Genomic DNA, 26,584 nt, shown 5'->3' with positions numbered 1-26,584 from the left:
AGATTCGTATTCCAAAAGAGAAACGTTTCAGACAATGTAAATACTGTTTCTTTAGCATTTTTAAGTTGCATTGCCTTATTGCCTAGCAGCTTAAGTACTTCTCTCCTCCTTTGTATAAATCTCTATAAACTTCTATATTGTTCATATATTTTAACATTGGTCACTTTTAGCATACCCGGACCTTCCATCCTTATTCTTTCCTTAAGATGCTTCCTAGCTCTTACCTCAGAATCTATAACAGATTATTTAGGTTTAATGTCCTGAGTCTTGAACTCACAACTCTCTTCTTTGAGTTTCCTCATTGTCCCTTATTCCACTTCTCAGGGTCATCTGGTGTTTGTTCTTATAGTATCCTGGTTCTGGGACTTGGTCTCTCCAGCTGGCATGCATACTAGAAGAAAGGAGTCTTTTGGTTTGGCTATTAATTTTCTCCACACTGCAGATTTTCAGAGAGGTGGGTGGGGCAACATTACTTGCAATACTGAAGATTTAAAAATACGCTTTAAATTTCTATTTCTCTGAAGGTACTATAATAAGTTTCTGAACAGTTTTGCATCTTTAATCATACTATCTAAAGTAAACAATTATTATTCTTATATGTAAAAAGACAGACAATGGACTGGCTAAGAAAGACCTAGAAAAAAAATATTTCTGTGATCACTGTTTGCCATATTAAGTAAGTAACTGAAGTATGTTGATTGTATCATCGTAACAGTAAATGTTTTTACTGTATTGTTTCAGCTAGTTAGATCACTAATGTGTACCTTAGAATACTAAACCTTTATAAATAGAAGAAAATGAAAAGTATTTTTGCTCATTTGAAAGTCTTTTATGTAATAGTTTTAATCTGCATTAAGTTTTTAGATTGGTTAATTGAAAACAAAAATTATATTTTGCTAATGAGATATTCATGGAAAGATATTTTATTGTTGTGTTTAATATTAGTTGAAAAATGTTGATATGTCTGTCTTCTGTGTCCAGGAGTTTATGGAATTGTCATCATACAAATAATTTAACTCTATGGCAGACACTGCAGTTAAGAATATATTGTACTACTAGGAACAATTTTGGGTTACTATAGATATCTTTGTGTTTCTTCCATCTTCAGCTTCTCCGAGTACACACGAGAGACAAAGAAGCTGAAATAAGATTTGTATAGAGATAGTAAATAGAAGCACTGAGCCACTGTCAGCATTAAATTCAAATATTTGTGTTGAACATATATATATTTATACATCTGTACACTTCATTTGTTTTCAATGAACAGTGCAAAATGGAATAGCTAATGATTACCATTAGGAATAGCTAATGATTAATAACTGAATTCCCTTTATATTTTGATTTGGATGTTTTGTTTTCTGCTTCATTTCTCCAGTTCATTTTATTGATTAATTATTTCTGAATGTTAAAAAGCATATTTTGCAAGTCATGGCAATGATGCAGGAATGAGCAATGCAAAATGTGTCAGGATAAACCTGTACCTATGTTTCCTGTTCTTGCTGAGGGTTACCTATAAAGTAAATTATTAATCTTCCCTTGTTATCATCAAAAAGAAAAGCCACCTAGCAATAAGTTGCTTAACATCACCCACCCACTCACACTCCCCCTGTCTCTTAACCCATTTTTTATAGAAGCTGTCTCCATTTGGATTAGGACAGATAGGTCAGTGTATATTTTTCTGGAGATTACTGCATTTTCAGTGCATATACTTATCTTTCAATAGTGGGTTTGTGAAAATACTGGTGAGGAAAATTATATTGTAGTGCTGGCAACCAGAGGTCAGTTCATCTAATAGAAAAAAACCCTCAAACAACAAAGCTGTGAGAAAGAGCTCTGCATATTAAACTGCTCATTTCCATTAATGATAATGACTGCAGCTGGAATGAAATAATTCATTTTATAAAACATAAGCAAAACATTATCAACAAGAAAATGGGACCATCCATGACCCTCAACCCAGCCTCTTTGTTATGGATGAATATGGTCAGTGTCTTCCTCTGCCAGTTAGAACAGGGCAGTTCTAGCTGGGCAGGTTCATCACATGTTTAATGATATGGCCTCCTTCTAAAAAGTTACTGGAACCATTACAAAAGTAATGCATTGCTTCCTAATATAGCATTATAATTCATCTTCATCTTCTAATGTACCTGATTGAGCTTGTCATCCACTTTTCTGATTCAAAAAGAATAACCAGAGAAGCAGATATCCCCTTTTCCAGAGTACTGGATATTGGCATTTTCGGTTGCAGAAAGTCATCTTTGCCCTAGATTTTCCACCGATAGACCACCTCATCTTTTTTGTGTGGGCTACTACACACTGGACTAGGTAATGGCAGATCTCTCACTGCATCACATTAATTATTTGGGTACAGGTAGTTTCGCCTTGCTTGCAGTGTCTTCTAGTGAAGCCAGATTTTACAAGATAGTTCCTCTCAATTCTTTGTACAACTTGATTCCTTTTGACTTGGCTAAGTTTGCAGAGATATTGAATAAATTAGGAAACACTACTTATGGGGACTTAGTGTAAAAAATCCAGAGAAATCTGTATCAGACCATGCATTGTACCCACCCATCTGGGAAAGTAGTGTAGAATATCAGAAATTTCTTAGTTTACTAGATAGAAATTCCTCTAGGTAGAGGAACTCAGTCTTTGCAGCTGAAAATAGCATGAAGAGCAAGGCATAATCCTGTTATACAACAGTAATAGCTAAAGGTTTGGGGTTTCTGATTCAATTTCTACAGGTGAGCTTGCCTTGAAATTGGCTACAAAATTATAAGCTGTATCTAAAAGTGCTTCTGGATAATTCAGTGCAATTACAAATGCAACAAATCTACCATTTCCTTACCATCATTGTTGATCCTTCTGGTTTGGATCAGTGGTTACAGTTGAAAGATAAACTGGATGCAAAGCTACCAAAGGCCCAGACCTTTTACAGGAACCATAAGGAGAGTTAAATTCCACAAGTCACCCTCTAACAGGCATGAAAACTGAAAATTATGCACTGGCATTCGTGGCTAAAATTGCCACTTTATATTTGCATCAGTCTCACAGCTGATGAGACATGGTAAACAAGGGTGGAGAGGATTTATTTTAAAAAAAGGTATTAAAGAAATTATATATGTATCTATATTTTAAAGGCTTGTCCTCATTGTACCACCTCATTGCCTGGAATGAAAGAAAGCCAAAGCAAAACAACACTGGACATAAGGAACAGTAATAAAATATTATATTCTGCATTTTTGGATTGCCAGCTGGGGCTTCTGTTGTGTTCACATCCATTTTTGTAAGACTCCCAGCTCTTCATAAACTTTTACTGCAGTTAATAAACATGTTTTTGTGTGGGAAGGGGTCAAGTTAAAAGAGGAGAATAGCTTCAGTTAAGTACTTGTGGTATTTAAATTCTTTGTACAGAAAAAATAAAGTAACAAATTAAAGCCATATGAATAAAGGGACACATTATATGATCTCTCTGATCTGTATTATATTGCTTTTTGTTTCTGTATGCTGCAAAGGTTATAACTTGTTGAATTCCTTAGCTTAATATCTTGTAATACATTATGCCTGGCAACCCCCTGATTTCATTACAGTTTCAAAATAGCTAAGTATGTTACAGTAATTGTGTACATTATTGTTATGTCTCCATGGCTAGTTTTAAGTTATGGGTATATTGCTTTGACTTTCAAGTGGGCAAAGTTCAGTTGGCCCTCAAATAGGAAATGTTCACACATTATAAAATACTGTGCCTTTTTCCTAGCCTGTTATCTTTACAAACTGTGTTGAAGGATTTTCAAGGTAGTTTTCTAAATCTTGGAAGGTTAAAACCCTGTAATATTTCTGAGCAGATCTTCCAGCATCTGTGCACACACCCCATTGTTTTGGTGCTTGTGAAATGGATAACTAACACTCTTAAAGAGACCGTACAAGTGATCACACTGCTCAAAGGCTTTAAGGAAAATCAAGTCTTGTCTTGCTTTTCAGTCTGGCAAGTCAAAATAAAGCAGGATAGTACTTAGAATAAGTGGCATTAAGCACCTTTCTGCATTATCCTTGTTACATTATCCTTTTTACATCATGCTTTGTAACCAGGAAATCTTGTCTCAATTAAGAGGACAGCATTGCTGTGAGTTCTGCTGTGGTTAACCATTGGTCTCTTCCTTGTAGTTACCCTACTTCCAGGATCATAAGACTTATTCCCTGACTTGCTGCAATGATAGCGTGGGATGCTTGTGGAGAGAAACTCGCTGGTTGAGTTCTGGCATTTGCAGTTACCAGTCCTACACTTGTCCTTGGAACATGGGGTGACAAACTCCTGAGGCTCTTGCAGGATCTGAGGGCGTAGCGTGCTCCTCTGACCTCCTCATCTGTCTCTTGTTTTCATTGCTCGGTTTCACACTGAGCCCAACTTGTCCCAGATTCAATTAAAGCAATACTAAATCTGATTTATTATAACAAAATCAAGATTTAATGAAGTTTGCATATTTTACCCAGAAAGTGAAAAATTAATCAATGATTTTTTTCCTTTTTTATCATTGACTAAAGCATTGTTGTTCTTATTTAAGACGTTCTTCCCTTCAAGTATTGCCTTTGGAGAGCAGGAGTTGAACTCTAGCCCTAAGCTCCTCAGGAAACCTTTTCCAAATCTATCTCCTCTTCAACATGCCTAGCTACTAAAATATTTTCATAGCTTCACAAAAATTCAGAGCTTGCTTCTTACAAGAAGACTTGCACTTGCAGATTCACAGAGGGAAGCTTGCAAGAATGAAGTCTTTATGCAGCAGTTATGTAAAAAAAAAGCCCAAATACTTTCAGTGTGAGGAGAGCAAATTATGTTACTGTATAGCTCCTACTTTTTCCCTAATCTATTTTTTAGACTGGTTTATTTTGGCATTGATAAAGAGAGTCTATCTCAAAATTCACCTTGGTCAGTGACTACAGTTAAAATTATTCTGGCCTAGTCTTTTTAAAAATGGCACAGGAATCCCCTTCACTCCTTCCAAAGCGTTATGTTAAAAAAGATTTATGAAACACTCTGTAAATTTAGGAAGCAATTAGAAGCATATGCACTGAGATTGTATATGTCAAAAACCCCTGCATACTGGATTCTGTAGCAGATACTTTCAGATAATTCCAGTGTTTTAAATCTTCCTTAGAAAGATGCTAGTTCCTATTCCAAGTTGACCTACATGCAGAGCAACATAGCTCTATACTGCACATTAGACACGAGGTTAAACTAATATAAATAAAGATGCACCAGGCTTTTGCTGCAAACAAAGCATCAGTGAACAGGTTGGTGTTGAAAAACATTTTATAAGGACTCCCAGTCCGGCCCCAGTCGCAGTTTTATGGCTTACTTATCAAACTAGAGGGCATTTCTGGGGAGCTGAGACAAATGGTGATGCAAGAAGCTCGGGGCAATTCCAAGTGAGGAAGAATTTGCTCTGAAAGAAGCTGTAAATGCTGAATTAGTTTGTATATTCTGCCAGTTTAGCTTTCACTGTATGTGGCTGTCAGACAGCTGGGTGGAGGGAATGAGAAGGTGACAGCAGTGAAGAGCTTGGTTGAATTCTCCTGCTGTATTTTCTGCTTCACGGAGCAAAGTGTGCCCCTGTGATCTTTTAAATATGTGCTTTCACAAGTGAATTTCATCTAGGTCTATAAGGGCTCAACACCTTTTTGTTTTGTTTCAATAATTTGCTTGTTTTTCTAACTTGTTCAACATATGACTTATTGCTTATATCTAAATAAAATACATTTTGCATCTTTGCTACATCCAGACTCTTGTGTGCACAAATGGTTACACCAAGTTTGGACATCATTTGTTTTCTTCTCTTTCTGTAACTTCTGGTGAAAATGCCCCCAGTTTAAGTCTTAAAATGGCATTCTTGAACCAAATCTCAGGGACAAGGAAGTGAGTCTCTTAAGGGGACTTTGTGTTAACATGTGGACTTTTTCTTTCCCAACACTATTGTCAGACTGAAAGGGAAAGTGTCAGGAGGTCGGTATCTGCCAGATTCAGGAGGAAATCTGAGTTTTTATTGGAAAGTACACTTTGACTGATAAAAAAAAGTTAAAATAACTCAGGGAGTAAGATAGTTTTTTAGTTGGTGTCATTAGGTCACTTTTCCTTCAACTTACATCTCTTGGTCTGTTCCTGCTGGAAGCAGTGCAAGTAGTAGGGCAACTTTTGCACTAATAAGGACTCTTATACATAAATGAAATGGCTTCCAAAACTCACTCAATGCTCCCTGTTATTGACTAAATCACTGTGTTGTTCTTTCTCTTTATTCACCCATCATTACTAAAAAGATTTCTGAATATTTGAAGGATTTTTAGATTTGCTGATCTTTAAATCATTGCTGAAAGGCAGCATGGCTTCATCTTTATCATCACTGCCTACAAGAGCTCCCAGTTCTGTATACATGACAACTAGGAAATCAGAAGAAAAACCAACAAATTATTCAGAAAACTAGGGAAAAATGTGATTAAAGTCTTCCTTCTTGCTGTTCATTTTTGTTAACCACTCCTTTTAAGAACTTCTTTTTTTCCTCTCATGCTTTGTCTCTGTAGTTACTGAAAAAATACCAGGTGGTGGAATGCTTAAGGGAAAAAAACTGTGTCCTCCAAATAAAATATTTCTCTTGGAAATTTAATTTTGGTTAAAAAATGTAATTTTTTCTTGGATAAACACTTTGAAACTTGCTACTTTCTTTCTAACACCAAGTAGTAGATGATTCCCATAAGGCCACTCTGATTTACACCCTCTGTATCTCTTTTTCCAGACATTTCACAATAGGTAGTTCTTCACTCAGTGACACCCATAAAATAATTGAAGATTTTTACTTTTTTTAAATAAAAAGAGGAAAATTATAAAATATTATCATTTAAATTATTGTTATATTTCTAGTTCTCATTTAGAAGAACTCACTTTATGTCTAAGCTGCACATGGCCATGTCAGAAGATGATTAATTTAACAACTTCATAGTCCCTTTGTGTTTCTCCAGAAGGATTGTGCAGAACTTTCATGAGCACATCCCCTAGTTCATTTCTTAAATGTCTGTTCTGAGTGTCTCTTTCAGCCTAGTTTAGAAGAGATGGACAAAAGATTCCAGTCTTTCTGAACAATGAATCTTTAGAGCTTGAAAATGCATATATCATCTATACCTGAGCAAAGGATGGTGATTCTCTTTGACTGAAACTTCTAAAGTTGAAGGGTTTGTCTTGCACAGGGAAAAAAAAAAAAGCACCTCAAATCCCCAAACCAATCTGGCTGAGCTTAGATTATAATAAAGAAGTTATTTTATTGACTGAAACTTCTAAAGTTGAAGGGTTTGTCTTGCACAGGGAAAAAAAAAGCACCTCAAAACCCCAAACCAATCTGACTGAGCTTAGATTATAATAAAGTTATTTTATTTTTTCTAATCATATGGGTATTGTCCTGAGCTGCAGAGGGTCACAGAGCCCTTGATCTCCTTTGTAGTAGAATTTCTCATTCAAGATGATGTAGCTCAGGGAAACATATCTGTGTTTTTCAAAGATCTCTCCTACTGACGATGCTTCATCTCCTTATGTTTTCTTCCTTTCTGTTTTCTCCTTTTGTGATAACTGATGAAGAGAGCTGCCCAGCCCTGTGCACCAGCTCCTCTTGTCAGCTCCTAAGTTTCTGCTTAGATTGTTTAGTGTGTATGTTAAATATGTGTGCATAGACAAATAGATCTGAGGAGATTCTGAACTGTTTGTGAGGAATCAAACAGCCACAGCATTATAAAATAATTTAGGTTGGAAGGAACCCCTGGCAGCCTAGTCCAATTCCCTCAATGGCTCCAAGCCGTTCTTTTCAGATCAGGATATTTAGGGGTGTCTGATCAAATTTTGAACACCTCCAAGGGTTGATTGAGCTCTTGCATGTTCTATTCTTTAAGCCCTGTTCCAGTATTTGATTACATTTCTCTTCTCTCCTCTTCTCTTCTCTTCTCTTCTCTTCTCTTCTCTTCTCTTCTCTTCTCTTCTCTTCTCTTCTCTTCTCCTCTCCTCTCCTCTCCTCTCCTCTTCTTTATGTCAAATTGGACTTTAGGATGTTCCAGATGCTTGTTGTGTCTTGTCCTATGTCAGCTCTGTGAAGAGACAGGCTCCATCTTCCTTTTTTCCTCTGATCAGATAGGCATAGACAGCAGCAAGGTTTCCCCTTTACCTTCCCTTCTCAGGGCTGAAGGGACTCTGCTCTCCCAGTCCCTTCTTGCACCCAGGCAGTGCCCAGCCTGGGTGCCACTGTGGATCTGCTCCCGTAGGTAACACCTGCTCATATGGGATCAAACTGGTGTTTGCTGATGCATTTCCACAGAAATGAAAGGATCAAGGGTACCTATGTGGTACTGGTGGGGTCCTGCCAGGACCTCTGTCCTGGCCCTGTCTCTCAATTTTCTGAGTTCTCTGTGTCAGTCTGTGGTAGCAGAGGTGTAGTAACACTGCTTTCTGGTGTGCAGATTCATGTCACCATCTCGGGAGTCCATTATGTATCCATTATGACAGTGTGTGTCAGAGTAGATGAGTGATTTGCTCCTCACTTTCCTCTGTGTGATGCTGTGCAGATTGAGGAGTGTAACAATATGAAACTGGAGCAATTTTTTTTCTTTAAGGTAGGAATGTGGTAGCTGAGAAAATGTGCCTTTTCCCAGAGATGCAATGAAGACTTTCGATCAAAGAAGTACAGTAGTCCTTAAGAGTAAAGTGTGACTCCATTACTGTGAATACAAATAGTGAAAATTTACATATGTTGCACCATTCTGTTTTCTTATTTACTTTTCCTGGGTTTTTTTTCCTTTTAATAAAAGTGGCCTTACTTATTGTCTTCTGCATGCTCTGGGATGTGGGAATACTACATCAATGCAACAATGACAAGTATGAGTTTGAGGCAGAAGAAAATTAAAGATATTTATCAAAGTATTTTCATCTCTTTGGAGAAAATTGTTGTTGCTGAGTTACCATGCTACCTGAAACATGCTCTTGGTGGGTTTAAGGAAAATATTACAACTATCACATTCCTCTGTTTTCTGTTTAGCTTGTCTTCTTGGGAAATAACCATGCTTTTATGATTTTTTAGATAATGGATTCATTCCACTATTAGCATAATGTTACTGTATAGAAAGATCTCTAAAGAGGAATGGTTTTATTCAAAGCTTGTTTTCTTTTGAATATCTAATAACAAGTATCAAGTGTCTCAATGCTATGCCTAAACCATCTAGCAATACAAAAGCAACAGCTGAGTTTGTTTTGAATTCAGTGCTTTGTAAGCAAATAAAAGCTGTTGTGACTGGCCTTGGTGCAATACACACAGCTGGATAAAGCACAAGGTGCTTTCAGTGACCATCTAAGAGATATGGGGGCATGAGGGAACAGAAGCAGCTCTACAGACCCTTCCTTGTGCTCCCTATGGAGAATGTGAGAATGCTGCATCAGAGATGCTCAGCTGGATGCTAGTCCAGCTGTCAAAACAGAGGCAGGGTCCCCTGGGTTCTGCAGCAGCAGTTTTGTTTCCTCTTTCAGCACAATAGTCTTGGCATTGCCCTCACTAACACCACTTCTTTACCCAAGTACCTCCCAGGCACAAATAGGCTAAATATTTATTTTATTTATCAAAACGAAGGAGAGGGTCAAGGTCCTGTCACCAGAGTCCATGCTAGGGTTTGCAGTGGTCAAATAGAGGTCAAACAGCCTAGCCCAAAGACCAACATTTTTATTAAAAATACTTCTATGAAAGCACAAACCAAAGAACTTTCTTCCGTGCTACATTACTAAGTGTGCAACTTCCCTAGTAATGTTTAGGAATGGGAGCAGTAAGCAGTCTTTTGTCACCTGGTTTGTGGAAATTGGAGGTGTATATGAAATCACATGGAATTATGGGAAAACTCAGGTAGCAAATATTCTAGAGAATGGACTGCAGACATGGAAATGGAAGCTTGTGGGGCCTGAACTCCCCTGACAGTGCCTGCCCTGAGCTGAAAATACCAACTCACTCAAGCTGTCTTCACTTGGACTATACTAGGCCAGCACAGGTATAGCTTGCCAGGCTGATTTATGGTGTCTGCTATGCCAAATCCCCCTGATCTGTTCTTGAAATTTGTCTGATCCTGGGCCTCAGCTCAATAAGCTGTTCTGTACTGAGACAATTCTTCAGAGAACCAGAGAATGTCTTGTGCATCTGTAATACATGGAGGACTGGGAGCTGGCTCTACTTTGGTAAGATTCAAAGAATTGTTATATGGAAACAGTTTAAATAAATGTGTAAGTGCTTTGAAGGCTCCTTCTTTAAAGATGCCAGCCATAAAACAATAAAGTTTTAAGAACTTTTATTGGGTAAATGCCAAATTCCCCTGCACTGGACATACTGTCTTCTTTCAGAAATGCCACTTGGAATTGGTTTCTGAATTGGGGCCAGTAAACTTGTATACCCTGGGACATCTCCAGCATCTGAACTAGCATTTCAAATTATATTACTAAGCTCAGATTAACTGTCTCTCTATGAACAGCTGTCAAACCAATTTCACAAATGGTGAGGTGAATAATTCCAACAAGGATGCAAAGGCTGGCATGGCAGTGGAATACAGCCACTGCCAGCCTCTCTGCATAGTTCAGGGGCATCACCAGTTTTCTGTGGTGATGGGCTGCTCACAAAGTATAGAGTTTACAGTAGGCAGATCAGGCATTTTAAAGTTCCAGTGATGAGTAAAAAGTCTGATTTTGATACCTTGTTTTGTTGGAAAGAGGAGGTTTGCATCTTTTAGTACAGCAATAAACAAGTGCAGAATGTGGGAGAAGATGACTCAGAAAACACCAGCGTAGTCTGATGTTTGTATTACAACATAATAAATGGGCTCTTTTATATGTATTTGAATGCACATAGACAGAATGCAGATGAACCTGATGAAATTATCCTAATCACTGGGATGACTGCCTCTCTGCAAGAAAGAAAAAATTATCACCTCACATGGAAAAGGAGATGTATCTTAATTTTGTGGTGTTCTTTCCACAGAGAAAGGATGATATTTAAGATTCTCTTTTTAATAAAGTGCTGGACTTCCTATCAAATGGCACTTTGTAGAACTCAAGCAATTAAATGCTTTCTTTGTGAGAAAATGTTTTTGGGTTGGGGGTGTTCTTCTGGAAACTCAGGTCTTGATCAATTGTTTGTTTGATTGTTTTCTCAAATTAAGAAAGGTGAAAAATAGAAACAGGAAGGATTAGGATTAGAAATTGTGACAGTGGAGCATGGGGCTTTTATGCAACTTCCATTAATATCTTAAAACAGAAACCTGAGTGAAAATGTGTCAGCATTTTGGAGCTAAATCAGGTTTATAAAGAAAGAAAGTATTTTTGAAATTACTTTGGAGACAATAGATAGTAGACCTTATATCTCAACAGGAGAGCTTAACCATCTAATTCTGCAGAGAGCTACACTATTTTTTCTGAGTTCTCTTTCTTTCACCTTAAAGATTAGAATTATTGCTCCTGCCCAAACTCAAATGTATTTTATATGGATTTTAATTGCATTCCCCTGTTTAAATCCTTTTGGGTTTTTATCCATGTAAAACAATTTAAAAATCGATTAATAATTTTAATCTAATATTGTTTGAACTTCATTTATTTAAATGCAGTAAAATTTAAGATAGTTCTTATTTCTCTAAAGGGGCAGACTTAATTGAGGAGAGTGATTGAAATTAGCATTAGCTAAAATTATGACAATGACAATGATGATTTATAACAGCTGAACATTAAATATTTTTTGTCTTCTACTAACATTTCTTGTACTAATATCTCCCTGAAGGAGATGCAATCAGAGTTCAAGCTGTTTCACTGATTCTTTCATACGGAGTCTGGGATGCCAAAGGATTTCACCCACTGCAGAGTGGCTGGAGTGTCTTTCAAGCTGTGATGAATGTGTTGAGTTTTAATACCAATTATTGTACTTCATGGGCTCATTGGCCATATTAATATTGCACTCATTGCTATTACTAAAACTTGTGATGGTAATAAATTGAGAGAGCATGACACCAAAGTATGCACAGCTTGATTTTATACCAGTTTCTTTTATTTTATTGTAGTTTTTCTTCAATAAATTTTTGGAAAATATATAGATTTAATTTCTCATATATTTTAAAAATATACCTGATATATATTATTTTCCATTTTAACTTAGCAGTTGTATTTACCACAAGTTATATGTGTTAGAGAAAACAAAACTGAGTTATAATTTCGACTCACAAAAGCTGGATTCAATTCATTACTGGCCCTGCTTTGACTTAATGATGCCATAAGGTCACTTCCAGCCTGATTTATTGTATAGTTTAGAGATTTCAGTGCAATATCAATATAGATCCCTTAGGTTCATTAATTCACACATGATGAGGATTTGCACTTTGCCAGAGACAGCTTTAATACTGCTTATCATATCACTAAAGACAAACATTTTACTCTGAGAACCCATCCTTTGCTTTCAATTACAGAACGCATTGCTATTGATATAACACTGGTGCTATAAAGTTCATTTATATCTTTTCCAGATCACTCTTTTTTTTTCCTCTATATATGCTATAAACTCATTATTGCCTTTAGAGATCCCTGAAGACCCAGAAATTGCAGAAGAATATTATAAAGATGAGTTTGAATCCTGTTCAGAAGATAGTGAAGAGGAGGAAGATGCAGAATTGTCATGGACAGTCTCTAAGACAAATCACCAGGTACATGTGACCTTTGAGAACCCTGTATACACTTGATGCTTATATTCCATGAGAAAACTGAGTTCCTTCCCAGAATTTGTCCTACTGGCATTGCTGGTTTTTTTTTTTTTTTTTTTTTTTTAAGGAGAGTGTGTATATATCAATACCATGAATTAATTATATGTGTATTATAAGATATTGATGAGAAAGATTTTTGCATTCCTTCCAGTTTAAAGGTAATACTGCCATGAATGCCTTAAGGTAGATCATTGTCAGAAACCATTCTTGTGACTCTAAAACACTCAGAGTGGAATCCTCTCAAATGCCAGCTGTGATTTGAATGAAATTAAAGCTGAAGGTATACTTCAAGCATAAGATCTAAGTTCCAGCTCTAATTCCAAAGACAAAGATAGTCAGCTCTAGTTCCTGCCTATATTAGACATATTTTCTAGGACAATGTGATGAATGATGAGCCTAAACAGCTGCAAAACAGCTGCAGATCAGCAAATCTGTAGACTTTCCCACCTCACAGAAAGTGTCAGTGAAGAGGAAACTTATTGTTGAAAGGCTTAAAGTAGCTTTATCAGTTAAGGCTGCCACAAGAAAGTCAGGGATTGCAGTGTGAAGGTTGAAGATTATTGCAAAAGGCACCTAATTTAGATCTGATCAGAATGAGCTGAGATGAATCTTGTCTCCAGTGATCAAGTCTCAGTGAAATCAATAAACTTAAGTGCCTGAGGCAGTTCTGAAAATGGATCTTCTTAAGGCATTCAGGAACTATTAATTTCTCCCATGGGCCTCCAGTTTCAAGCATGGCCTGCAGTGCCTCTGAATGGTACTGTCTGGTTCTGCCTAGGAACAGTAACTTTATTCTGTGATCATGTGCAAAGTTTGCAGAACAGCATGTGATGTCTTCTGCATTTCAGGGAACTGGCCAAGAAGACTAATACTCTTCACTAAATTATAAATAACTTGTGTTTTTTTGAAAAATTTGAGCTAATAGCTTCTTTGAGATGTAGTTTTTAAGGTAAAAATAAAGTGTGAGAAATCAGAACTCTACTTCTACAACAGGAGCAGGGGATCCTGAAATTGTCCCACAAGTAAAACTTGAAGTTTACTCAGAAACAGCTCCATTCAATCTAGACATGTCCTCCTAATTGTCAAATTAAATACACAGGATACCTTAGAATTCAGGAGCAGTTTGTGCAATAGTTGTCTAAAGAAATTGTTATTCAATTGTAAAACAGTGGATTATCTTAGACAATACCTTTTTTAAGTTTGCTGCATTTATGCTTACCCATAGCACATAGAAACCATTGCACAGAAAGTCTACCACAAGGTACTCTTGAAAACGAAATTACTGCTCCTTTTCATCAGACAATTTCTCATTTTTAGAATGCCTTTTGAAATTTTCGTTCAACTTTCATTCATGGTATCATTAAGTGTCAATCAGTAGTGGTTTTGAGCAGGCAGACTGCTGCTTAGAATTAATGAAGGGCAGAAGACAAAAATAGATTTCTCAGTAATGCAGAATAAATTAGGTGTTGGCATTCAGATGTGAGCTGCAACAGTTCCTCATGTTGGACTGACTAAAAATCTCATAATAAGAACCAGCATAGTGGGCTGGAAGAGCCATCCCACTGGCTGGAAGAGCCATCCCATTGTCTCTGTCACCTTAAGATATTCAATAAGTGTGTTTTTGGATATTGACACAATTAACTTTTCTATTTTTTGGGAAGTGAAAATAAGAAATTTTTGCTATCTTAAGTGAAAAATTCTGCAGTAAATCCGAGGAGAAAGCAAACTCAACATACCAGTGCAAATCTGAGCATCTTTGTCTGAACCCAACAAACAGAAAGGCAGTACTGTGAGGGGAAGTAAGCAAGCATTATTAGGGAGTAAACATCTAATGCAGGGTGGATGGAATATTCAGAGAGGTCCCTCTTTGGTGATTATAACGGGATTTACAGTTATTAACATGCACACAACATCTTCCTTTGGATATCAATAGTTATGTGAAATGAATCCCACTCAAAGGTAGGTGGGATCATGCTCAGTATTAATAATAAGCTTCAAATCTTACCAGAATAGCAAAGGTTTGCTTCTGCAGTCATTTACTTAATACCAAAACTCCTACTTCTATGATGGGATTCATACTCTTAAATCCTTTCTTCAAAGATACCTTAAACTAAGCTTTTGGAGGTGTGTGGTAAAAAGAAATCATTCTACTGCAACACAGTAAGGTAGTTTCTGCAAATCTCTTAGATTTCCAATCCCAAGATTGCTTTACTAGTTACTTCTGTGCAGAAAGTGCAGAAATGCTTCATCTGGTGGTGCTCTCTGGTGACCCCAATATTTCAAACAAGGATTAAAAACATTTCCAATGCTCCTGCAGTAGCATGGGGTCAGAAAAGTCATCTTTATGAACAATATATTAAGGTGGAAGATGTAGAAAGGGATATGAACTATTTATTCAAGCTATATTAGGCTCCCACAGATGCCAAGACAGACTGAGAAGTAGCAGCCTCACATGGGATGTAAGACCATTTATGAAGGTAGAATTAGGCACTGAAACACTTTAATTTTGAAGGTTTAGGATGGGAGCCGAGACACTTTTTTTTTCTCATGTTGGTACCTTTCAGTACAGCCAATCTGATTTCAGATGCATTTTCCAGCACTGGAGTTTAGTGTCCTTTGTGTCTTTCTTTTGGAGCAGAAATGCACATTGACAGATTTCAAGCAGCAATTGGCCAATTACTTTTCCACACCTCCACCTTCTCAAGCCAGTTCTTTTCTACATGTATTTTTAATAGGAGAACCAGCTTCTAATTAGGGGAAAATCATAAAAGATAATGACAAACTGTTTTAAAAAACATTGTAATGTGTGATGCTTAACAGAGGTTTCATCTTGAATAGTTAGTGTGTAATGAAGCTTCCATTGGCTTTGATTTGGCTGAGATGCGGGTGGATGCTCTTTACTGCAGTTCATCACCATGCTCTTAGTGATTTTTCTCAGTGACCATAATAACAAATGCACCCTCTCCACTATGACAAAGTCCACTACTGTGATACAGTAGGTTCCTATTTTCAAATTCCAAGTTGCTCCTGAGATTGTCAAGCCAGGCAATCAGCTGACATAAATTATCATAGCTCCAGCAGCTCTGAGTGGCCTGTGTGCTGTGACCCCTAAGATGCTCCACTGGATTCCTAACAAATGTTTTGGCATGGCTTGTGGCTGTTAGAAATGGGGATGTTTGTTCTGAATCTGCAATGTGCAAGCATTCACCCACACTGGCCCTTATGCATGGGAGTGCCTCTCTTCTGGGCATCTGTCACAGTCCCTTGTCTATTCTGTAGGGCTTTGCTTTCTCTGAAAAAAAAAAAAGAAAAAAAAAAAGAGAGAGAAAGATTAATGAAATATATTAAATGAAACAGCTAAATCCTCTTCCAGTGCTAAACCCAAGTGGGGAAAAGACAGGAGTGATGAAGAGGTGAAAATATATCTTTTGCCTTACAGCATAAAGAGAAGAAACCAGCTTTGTTTTCATAATTGGAATAAATATGATGTCCTGTTGTGAGAACTCAAAAGTTTGGGAATTACAGGCTTTATCCCATTAAAAAAAATGTTTAAGAAAGGTTTTATTAAAGCAACAGTATTGTATATACTTATTTACTATATTTTGTCTGTCTGTCTGTAGATTTGTGGTTAACTGTTAGTGATAATAAAAATAAAAATAATTATGGAGTAATATTAGCAGAAAATCAATATAACTTTTTAGTTTTGAATGAAAAAGATTTAATGAAATCTTTTTAATGAAGTCCTAATGGTTCTTTTTTTTTTTTTAGAAGTACAGAGAAATTATATCTGTAATACTATCTTAATTCAATATTCAGTATGTACTGTGTATATTAACATAATGAATGCATTTCCTAGTATTTCCTGGCTGCAGAACTGGAAATCCTTGTGCTGACTTGATCTAATCAGGACCCCACAGGCTGCTCCAAAAGGGCAAAGAAGCTCCTTTGAACCTATGAGCCTGTGGGTTTCCTGTTGTAATGGCCAGCCAAGGACCTGATTCCTGCCTTGCAAACCTCAGCTAAAGCAGGAGAGCCTGTTTCAAATATAAGCCCATACAACAACTTGAAGTGAAAGAATAGTTAGTTTATGCTCATCCATAACAGCTCCCACTTGCACCAGAAGGTCCCTAACCAGCTGGAAGTCATTGCCAACAATTATTGTCCTGTTTAGGTGCACTGGCAGTTCCTAAGTTGAGAAATTTGCAATGGGTGTTTTAGTAAGATCACAGAAGAATATAAAACAGATTGTCCATTGTAGAAGTGGAGGTCAGTAGTGTTTCTTTTTATTCCATTGTTTTCAGTCTTAAAGGCATAGAGTGCTAACTATTTTTTAAAAATACGTTTTTTTGACATATTTTTTTGGCAAGGTCGAGATTTTGACTATCAGTTTTAAATAGTCAGGAAATGCTGTGTTGTTAAATGTGATATGGCAGCAGCTTCTACACACTCAGAGTCCAAGTTTTTCTTGGACTGTCATAAAATTGTGATGTACTTCCTGGACAACAATCATTACCTAATGGCCAGAACTTTAAATTTCATCTGTGTACACAAACAGCATTTCATATTAAAATGGCAAAACTGTCAGCCATCTGTTTGGTAGCAGAACACTTGAAATATAAAAATGTTAAAATCTCTTCTTAATTAAAATTTTTAAGTTAGTTGCTGTTACTAGACATGTAAGTAGATGCAATCACATGAAAGATAAGTATTAATTTGCTGTGGACAGCTATCATAAGCATAAAACATTTTGGCATATTTAAAAAGTATGTACTTGCTTTTTTCGATGTGATATTGTTTTAGATATTCCAGGACCAACTGATGATAAAATGCTGGTATATTTTCACAGACTGCACACCACCCTCCACAGTAAATATATCTCCTTTAAATTCCATGCACAGTTGTTCTAAACACTTGTGTTCTGCAAGGAATCTGACTTAAATTGTTGTTTGGTTATTACATCATTCCAAAGTCTAGTATTTTAGGAGAAGAAAACATAGAAAATGTCCTGGGCAATGTAATTTCTTTATAGTCTAGTCTTGACTCTTACTGGTGTGATATCCTCTGTGTTTGTGGGATGGTACCTCTGGGACATAGCGTTTGTATTTAGGTTTGTGCTCACACTAATGCTATTCCTATTTCATTTGTTCACAGGACAGTGATATGGAGGCAATGGTTGAGTATTTGGAGAATGTCCTGGATAGCAGCTCATTCAGTAAGTTGATGCATCTTCTTTAGAGAGCAGCAGTTGTTAGCAGTCTGTATGCATCACTGTCGAACTATTTCCATTTTGCAACAAAATAACTCAAAAAATGTGATCACTTTGAAAATTACTTCCTTAATCTACTAAAAAGAAGGATAACTATACCGAAAGAAAAGGCATAAATAGTTAAATGCTTTTGTTGAAAATAATAGAACCATAAAGCATGATAGTCAGAAGTATAGAATGTTATTAAAAAAACTTCTAGAAACTTGGCTACTGTCATTTTTTCTTCAGAGGAAAATATTTGAGGATGTGTAAGCTATTTTATAGTTTTTAATCCTGGTAACAATAAGAGAAAATTAATTAAAATATTTAATATTTTAAAAAATATTATCAAGGTTTGGATAATAATTTATGTAACAGTATCTCATTACAGGTACAAAGAAAAGAGTGAGAATTTAAGTTAGTAATTCAGTCCTAAAATCTCTGGCAAAATATTGTATATAAATTTACAGTTTGAAAACCTGGGTTGTTGTGGTCTACTTAAAAGCTAAAAACAAAACTTATGTGAACTAAATCTGTTTCCTGTGGCTGCCATAGTCACTGTCCTCAGAGGCCACCGGGGGGGACTGTGCCAGCAGCAGCCTGAGAGTGAGCTGCATGAAAGGCCAGCTGGGTTCCCAAAGGCTCCCATGGGAGCTGCAGCCTCCCTGAGCTGCTTCGTTTGCACTCGTGCAGTTGGGATAAACCTGATTTGGGATTATCTAAAACCACAACACAGGAGACTCCTAGGAAGTTCTGCTTCCAGAGATTCTTCCAGTGCTGAGCTCTGGTTCACCCCTGCTTGTGAGCGTGGGCAGATGGGAAGAGAGAGCCAAAGAAGGATAAAAAGGAATAATCAAAGTTGTTGCCATCATAGTCTTGTAGCCACTGGTCACCTTCTGGGTCCCATGCCAGGAGACTCTCAGGACTGAAGGAAGGAACATTTACATCCAGTTTCTCTTCACACTTACAGAGAACCCCCTGTCTCCAAATTCTGCACTCATTTGTGCATTTGCAGCATCACTGTCTGCAATGGGTTTGCAGAAGTTAAAATTAAAAAAAAATTTGCTCTGTGCTTCAATATCCCTTCATTTAATTAAAGAAAGGAATTGCCTTGAAGGTTGGTGAGAACAAACAAGAATATTAGCCTAAGACAAACAGTGGTGTTTTAAAAACAATATTAAAAACTGCCTTATCTTAATCTTTTCCATTCAGTATTAGAGACAAGAGGATGACTTTTTAAAAATTGTAATATTAAAGAATTAAATTGTACTTTTATCACAAAAAATTTTCCAACAAGTTGGTGCTGAAACTTACAGGCTTTTTCCAAATGAGGTAGTAATTAGGTATGATTTCCTCCAAAGAAATATATGTGATGATAATAAGAGACAAATCTCCAGGTTCCCTTTTGTCTTTGTATGCCCAGTATCACTTAGAAAGTTTAAACTTTCATTATTTTAAGTTCTTCCAAAATCAAGCTATAAACCTGCAGTTGGGGTCATGTTTATGAGTTTGCTAATGTTCATTTATGCCTTGCATATTCTTCACTGGGTTCCATATTGCCATTACATCAAAATTTTCTGTATAGTGCATTTTATATAGGTTAGGTACTTGCTGTCTTTTTCACCCTAGAGGTAGTTGTGTCCCCTTCCAGATCTGCATTTCTTTAACTAACCACTAGCACATTGGTTTTAGCCATGGCATTGCCAGTACTAGCCAGAGCCTCCCTTTTTGCCATCCTATGCCTGTAGTCCTTTACATCTCATCTTTTCTTCCCACTTTTCAAGGCATCTGCTGTTGTACCAGATCTGTACTTCTTCACATTAATTTAATTAAGTTAATTATAAATATGTCTTTCTACACAGAATACTACTAATCCATCTAAAAAAGCAGGTTGTATGTTACAAGAATAACTGGAAATAAAACAAAACAGCCCACTACATACTAATTCAAAGAACTGCTGCTATAGTTTAAGAAATTAAATCAAAATTTCTGTCAGACAAGATCAGACAAAGACAAGATCAGACAAAGCCTGAAGCCTTGCAGACTCAGTTCCAGATGTGGGGCCTGGGACAAGCAGTGGCAGTACAACATTGCTGGGCTACAGAGCTGCAACAGAATTATAATGACTACTCCTGAAAACAGTATGGCAATAATAGGGCAATAGAAGCAGGAATCTGGCCAGGACAGAATTTCTTGTAGCATCTTTCATTGTTAAAGTATTACAAAATGAATAATTTCAAGTGGTTGTTAGAGAACAACCAGGAAGAAAAAACACTAGAACTTTTTTTTTTATGTCAGCAAAGGCTGCGATAAAAAGGTTGCAATCAATATATATTGTTTTTCAACAGGTGGAATTTGTTTAGTATAAATCTCTGTGTTTATAAAAGGACTTGGGAGGTAGCTGAATTTTCTCCTCAAGAAGTCCAGAATCACTCCAAGTACAAGAGCTTTTGTGGTACACAATTGCTTTTGTGTTTTCTATAAAGGTCCATGTGGAGTGTGTTTGAAATAAGCTAGGCTGTGCTGGTAAATTGAAAAATTGGGAAGATCCCAGAAAAAAATTGCAAAAGATAAGGGAGTTGGAAAAACTCATTTTAAAATTTACTAAATTTGCTCGGCATTAAGGAAGAGAAGGTTAGGGGCAGTTGGGTCACTTTGTGTTGTTTATGCATCTAGAAAACACATTTGTTTCTTATCTTTTATATCTCGTACAAAAAAGCATTGTAGGATCTCATATGTAGCAGTGAAGGATAAAGAAAAGAAATCTGAAATACAAACATTAGTTTGTGATTCAGTGGAGATAACAGCTTCACAACACATCATGGCTTATGAAGAGATGCAGTAAATGTGTATCACCTATTCTTTAGTCATTAGCAGAAATGTTTGTAGGAATGCCTTTGGACCATAATTTATGAAAACTCTTACCAGGTAATGCACTTGTGAATAAATTCCTTTCTCTACAGATTCTCAGTGCAAACCTCCAACTGGTGCTCTGTCACCTGAGAGGACAAAGATCTTTTGCCCTTTGCCCTGTGCTGTTTCTGCAATACTGGGTTAGACACTGAGAGACATTGAAATACATTTAGAAAGCCACAATACCTGGTTTTGAAAAGACAGTGCTCTTGTTGCTTCAATTGATGGATCAAGAATGATATATTGGATAAAAAAATGCAAATAATTATCTGGTAACTTTTTGAAGAAGCATAGCTCCTTGTTGTGTGTTGATATGTGGGTACACAAACTGCCTGAAGCTGTGTGCAAAATACATTATTAATCAAATAACTGCTTCTAAGAAAATACCTTTGATGTAGAAGTTGGTATGATTATGAATCACCCCAGCAAAATTTGTTGAGGTGTACTGTAGTACCAATGTATCAAGCTCTTAGCAGTCTTCACTGAGAACTCATTTTTTTAATGACTAACCACACCTTTGCAGCATCCTACAATATTCAGTCTGTGCTGCCTTGCAGTAGCCAAAAAATCGTATTAAATGGAGAGAAAGATAGAGAGTTTGCACATAGAGATAAAGTTTTTCTTGGCCAAATGCCAATGTGTAAAGCAGACAAAATATGAATTATTTAACGAGAAATCCCAGGGGAAAGAACCAAACCTAAACAAAAACAAACAAACAAACAAACAACAAAAAAAAAACAAAAAAAAAACAAACCCAACCAAAAAAAAAACAAACAAAAAACCACCAAAACCCAAAACAACCAAAACCCGAAACAAACATGAAGGATGTCTTTAATAATGAAATGTCAGAGGAGAAGGAAATATTGTAGTAATAAATATACTGAATTCACTAAACAGAATATGCTGAGCTCTTACTACAGTGATATATCCTGTAATAATAATAATAATGCCAGAATTTATCTGGTGCCTGTGGTTAAATATACTCCTTTTTAAGAGACTGCAAGGTTTATATTTTCCTTATGCCATTGGTGCTCAGGGCATCAATTTTTAATTGGTTTCAAAGCACCAAAGCCCTAGATCTGGACCTTAATACTGTGCCAGCTGAGAGAGGAGCCCAGTGAGTCACAAGCACAGCTTTGCACAGCACCTGGGGTTTCCTCAGAGCTGTCCTGAGGACAGCTGATTTTTCCAGTGCTGCTGAGGGAGTTGAATGCTTACAGACTCCATGTAAAACATGTGGGTGTGCATGTGCACTGTTACAGTAAACAATCAGGAAATGGTTTTTGCATTAATGGGTGAAATAATTGGTTGTCAGTAGGAACTAGGCTTGTCATTTTTCATATTTTAAACTACATTAACTATTACCTGAGTTATACTTGGGCACCAGATAACTCCTAGCCATTAGGTGTAAAATAAGTTAGGAAAATGTTTTTAAATGTGCAATTGTTTGTCCATCCTGCTAACAGGATCAGGAATTCATTTCTTCTGTGCTTCCAAGCTTCTGAATCCAGCAGACATTCACTGTGAGTGATTCAGTAGGAACACTCACAATGGAAAGTTTTAATGTCAGTATTCAAATGGATGTGATCAGGGTCTAGAATCGTGTAAGGCATAGAAGCTTAACTTTTGGGAGAGCCATGATTACAGATTCCAGGGAAGCATTTGGTGTTCTCTGGGGCTGTCTATACCAGCTCACAGAGGGAGGGGAGATGCAAGCTGCCTCTGGCTGCATGTGATCCCTGCAAATGCAATCTAAACTAAGCCAAACCCCAGCTGAGTCCAAGCTAAAAACCCCTGGTAGGAAGGGAATGTGTGCTCAGTTAGACAAGACATTGTGTTAACGTGTTTGACTCTTGGCTTTTTCCTATCCCATGCAAAGACCTCCCATGCCTGTTCAGAACTTGGGTCCTGTGTGGCACAGCCCACACATTTGCACCCTGCTACCTCTCCTTTTCTTGGGAAGTGATATCCTAGTGCCGAACAATTTGCAAATAGAGGCTAAAATAGCTGCTTTGTTCAGCTTAACAAATTGAAAGCTGAAATAAGATCTCTTTTTCCAATTATGAAGAAATGAAAGGTGTATGCAAAAGGGAAGAGAAAAACTGTGTAAGCCAAGGGAAAGGACTGGCACAGGAGGAAAATGAGCATGAACTGCTTGATAAAAAAATTTTATGAGGAAATAAGAGGGGAGATTTTAGCCACTTGCTCCGAGTGAGGCTTTGAAATTGTCTTTCAATGGGAGCAGTTAGGGCAAAAAGTACATAAATTTCTTAGGACAACCACTTGTATGATGGGATGACTACATGAAATTGCAACATATTTGAGCTGATAACCCTGACAGTCCTCTGTGATTCAGCATTTCTGTGTTCCTGTGGATGAGTGCCTCGGTGGTACGTGTGCCCTAGGTCCTGAAATATTGCAACAGCTCCCAAGGCCTGCAAACAGAAAGAGTGAGCATGTCTGTTTATGCATATGTATATTTCTTACAATATATATGTATTTACATATACAGGTATGTTTTTGTATATATATATATTCATACATAAAAAGAGTACCTTTATCAGAAGGAGGAACTGATGTTGTAAGATAAATATTTCCAGTTTACAGTAAAGATCAAGCTCAAGGAGAGTCTTGCCTGTTAGGAAGAATGTTCTTGCTCTTAAAGATAAGTAAAAAAACAATGGAAGAAAATATATATTGTCTAAACAAATTTAATTTTGTTGGCTGTTTATCCATCCCAGAACTTCCTCAAGTGATTTTCCTTTCTATTGTAATTCCTTGTGTATTCCTTGTTATTACAGTTCTGGTGCCTTTAAGCTATAAACCTGCTTGTCCCCCAGAAAGGAGTTGCCCTTAATGTACATTTAATAATCTAATTCATCTTTAATTAATGTGGCACTGCCTTGTGAGAAACAGGAATAGTCTTCCTCCTTCTAACTGCCCTTGATTCTGCAATAGAGCTGAGGGGATGAAGGTGAATAAGGTTGTGTGTCTGTGCATTGATTTGTAGGCTCGAGGACTGTCACCAGAGTGTCTCCAGGGGTGCCCCAGGGACTCAGAGCTCTCAACAGCACAATGGCTGAGACCAGGCTGAAACGCATGAGGGAGTAAGTAGCATATTTATGTGCTACCAATGTGCAGGCAAAGAATATGGATTTGGAAAACGGCAAAGCACAGCAAATAAAACCCAAAAATCCCATCAACAAAAAGAAGTGGATGGTAAGGTGTTTAGAGACTTGCCTACTTGCCTCCAGAGAGGATGAAAGCTGACCCTCACTTCTGACTGTTTTCTTGTAAGCCGCACAATCACTGACATCCTTCCAGGATCCAGTTTATCTTCTCTGCTGTCAGTGTCATTCTGAATTTCACTTTCTTTATTAGCACAGCCCATGCCCATAAATCACCTGCAGATGTACACATTACCACCATGTTTGCTCCCTCACCTGCACTTCATTCTTGCCTGGAATGAAAAGTAAGTAGGTTTGTTTCCCATGGTGATATGATGTTTTAAACCAAACAAAATTGCTGCTGTTGGCTGGGATTTTCAAATGAGACAGCGGGCAGTTCCCTTTGAAACTCATTGTCTACTTGTTTTCAGCATTGCTGAAATCCCAGCTTTATTTATAAAGGTTTCAGTGTCTTAATAAAATGAAGATCTGTCCTTCCTTTCTAGAATGTACTGGTTAATATATCTTGAGCCTGTATCTTGTCTCAGTAATTTCTGGCCTTCCAAGATTGATTGCATCCTCTTTTAGGTGTTGATCTGATAATCATAGTGATGTGTATTATTTCTGAGATCAAATATTCTTTACAACGTTGCAAGATTCAACTGCTCTCAGAATGTAAACTCTTTAAAAAAGGACAATTTTTCCTCCTGTGTAGGTGGACAGTACTAATAATGTGCTGGATGTTATTGGAATACAAATAAGTTCAAACAGTAGATGCTAAGAGTTATTTAAGTGAGCTCTCTGAAGAAAATGAGTACAGTTCCAACAGCATTGATAGCAATCACTGAAACAAATCACCATGTACTTCAGCAAAATACCAATCACATTTACTCCTGATAGAAGTTGTTTGGTTTTATAGTATTTCAAGATGCGGCAGCTCCCGAGGTTTCACTTCATGGCTTAGCCCTTACTGTGCAATCAGTCCCAGGTCTCACAGCCTTCCACTTGTACTGCTTTCCATTCTCTTTCCATGGAAACTACTTATAAAAATAAATTAATGCATTATGTTGTCCCAGCTACTTACAAGGTGAGATTTTTAGTCAAAATGCCCACTAAACTTAGAGATTTCACCTGGTGTTCTCATGGTTTCTGGATAGAACTTAAAATATTTGGACTTCATGGTCATTGCTTTTAGGGCTGAAGTACGATTAGATCACTTCTTTCAAATTCTGTTTTTCCAGTGCTGTTTCATGGTTTTCATGGTTTGTCGTGACTCACATTATTGTCCTTTCTCCAAAACATAGCATGACTTTTTCATTTTCTGAGTACATTAAGGTGAGAAAGGACTTAATTGCTTGGAAAGTAAAGTGTTAAGGAACAAGTCAGTGAGCACAGTACTCAGCATGTGCATAGTCAAGGAGATCCCTGCCAATCCATGACCAATCTGCACACAGGGCACGGTGGGTTTGCAGTGGTGGGAAGGAAGCACATCTGGCTATGAATCAGTACATAAAGCCACAGCTTCTTTGCTCATCCTTCAGCAAACTTCATATGATGTGGTTTTTGAATGTTATCCACATAACAGTGCCACATAAGCAAGGCTAATATAATTTAGACTTGTGCTATTCAGTTTTACTTGGATAGGTGCAGACTTTTGGGGAGGAGGGGGTGGTCTTCCATATGACAGCTTCTGATAAAGGAGACAATGTGGGGGATTTGTCTTACTGAGACAAACTGAGTAGCTGGAGTTCCTAAAAGGAAAGAGAAGAGCAGAGCAGGGGTGATCATGTGGAGGTGCACTGAAATCTGTTTGGGTGTCAAGTCACTCTAGAAAGAGGACTATGAAGGTTTAGGATTTGCACCATTTTCAGGTGTTAAGAGCAATAGGTTCTGATGAGGGAGACTCCTGTGTGATGAGCTGCTCATAAAGAAACTTTGTGCCCATGCATTACAGATGATGTTGCTGGCAGAAAATGTCAGTAGCTCTGATAAAATTAATCTAAAATAACACAGGGTCTAACAGTGAAAGCACCTTTTAGCCATTTCCAATTGACAAGTGGATAATGCTGGCTTACAAACCACTGTAGCAAGGCAGTCACTTGACAAGATGTTATGTGCTCATTGCTTGAGTTACTGCAGCATGACTCACTAAATGCCTTCTTTGACTTGCTGTGTATCAGAGCATCAATTTAGGAGGTTTCCACTGTATTCTTATGGCAGACTTGACAAGGATACTCGTGTGAGAGCAAAGCTGTGCTAAAAATCTGTATGGGAATATAGAAGGAAGCCACTGATATTCTTGAATGTGGTAGGTAGGAGTACTTGGTCTCCTCCTATTTTAAGTGAAAAGAAATGGCTTTTTTATCACTACAACCCCTAAATATTTCCCCTGACATTTTCTTTCCAATTACCATTGCACATTCTGTTCCAGCTGATCGCACCCAGTATCAATATGAATCTCTGTCCTCTC

The 26,584-nt window shown here is 37.2% G+C and overlaps 1 protein-coding gene across 5 annotated transcripts in view; it reads left to right on the top strand.

The window, feature by feature from the left end:
* The window catches only part of NEK11 (NIMA related kinase 11), an 82,931-nt gene that overhangs the window by 44,617 nt on the left and 11,730 nt on the right, over positions 1 to 26,584 (top strand). For 3 of the 5 annotated variants that reach the window (XM_039706888.1, XM_039706877.1, XM_039706918.1), the window contains 2 exons: positions 12,608 to 12,732; positions 17,941 to 18,001. The exons of 1 other annotated variant lie outside the window; for it this stretch is intronic. In XM_039706888.1, coding sequence (XP_039562822.1) covers positions 12,608 to 12,732; positions 17,941 to 18,001 — 186 coding nt within the window. Of the gene's footprint in view, positions 1 to 12,607; positions 12,733 to 17,940; positions 18,002 to 23,957; positions 24,055 to 26,584 lie in introns of all 5 variants that reach the window. One more of the 5 variants, XM_039706899.1, reaches the window with a different exon arrangement.

This window comes from Passer montanus, unplaced genomic scaffold (genome assembly GCF_014805655.1).
Source record: "Passer montanus isolate IOZ18808 unplaced genomic scaffold, ASM1480565v1 scaffold10, whole genome shotgun sequence".
NCBI classification, from domain to species: Eukaryota; Metazoa; Chordata; class Aves; order Passeriformes; family Passeridae; genus Passer; species Passer montanus.
This window is presented reverse-complemented; position numbering and strand designations above follow the sequence as displayed.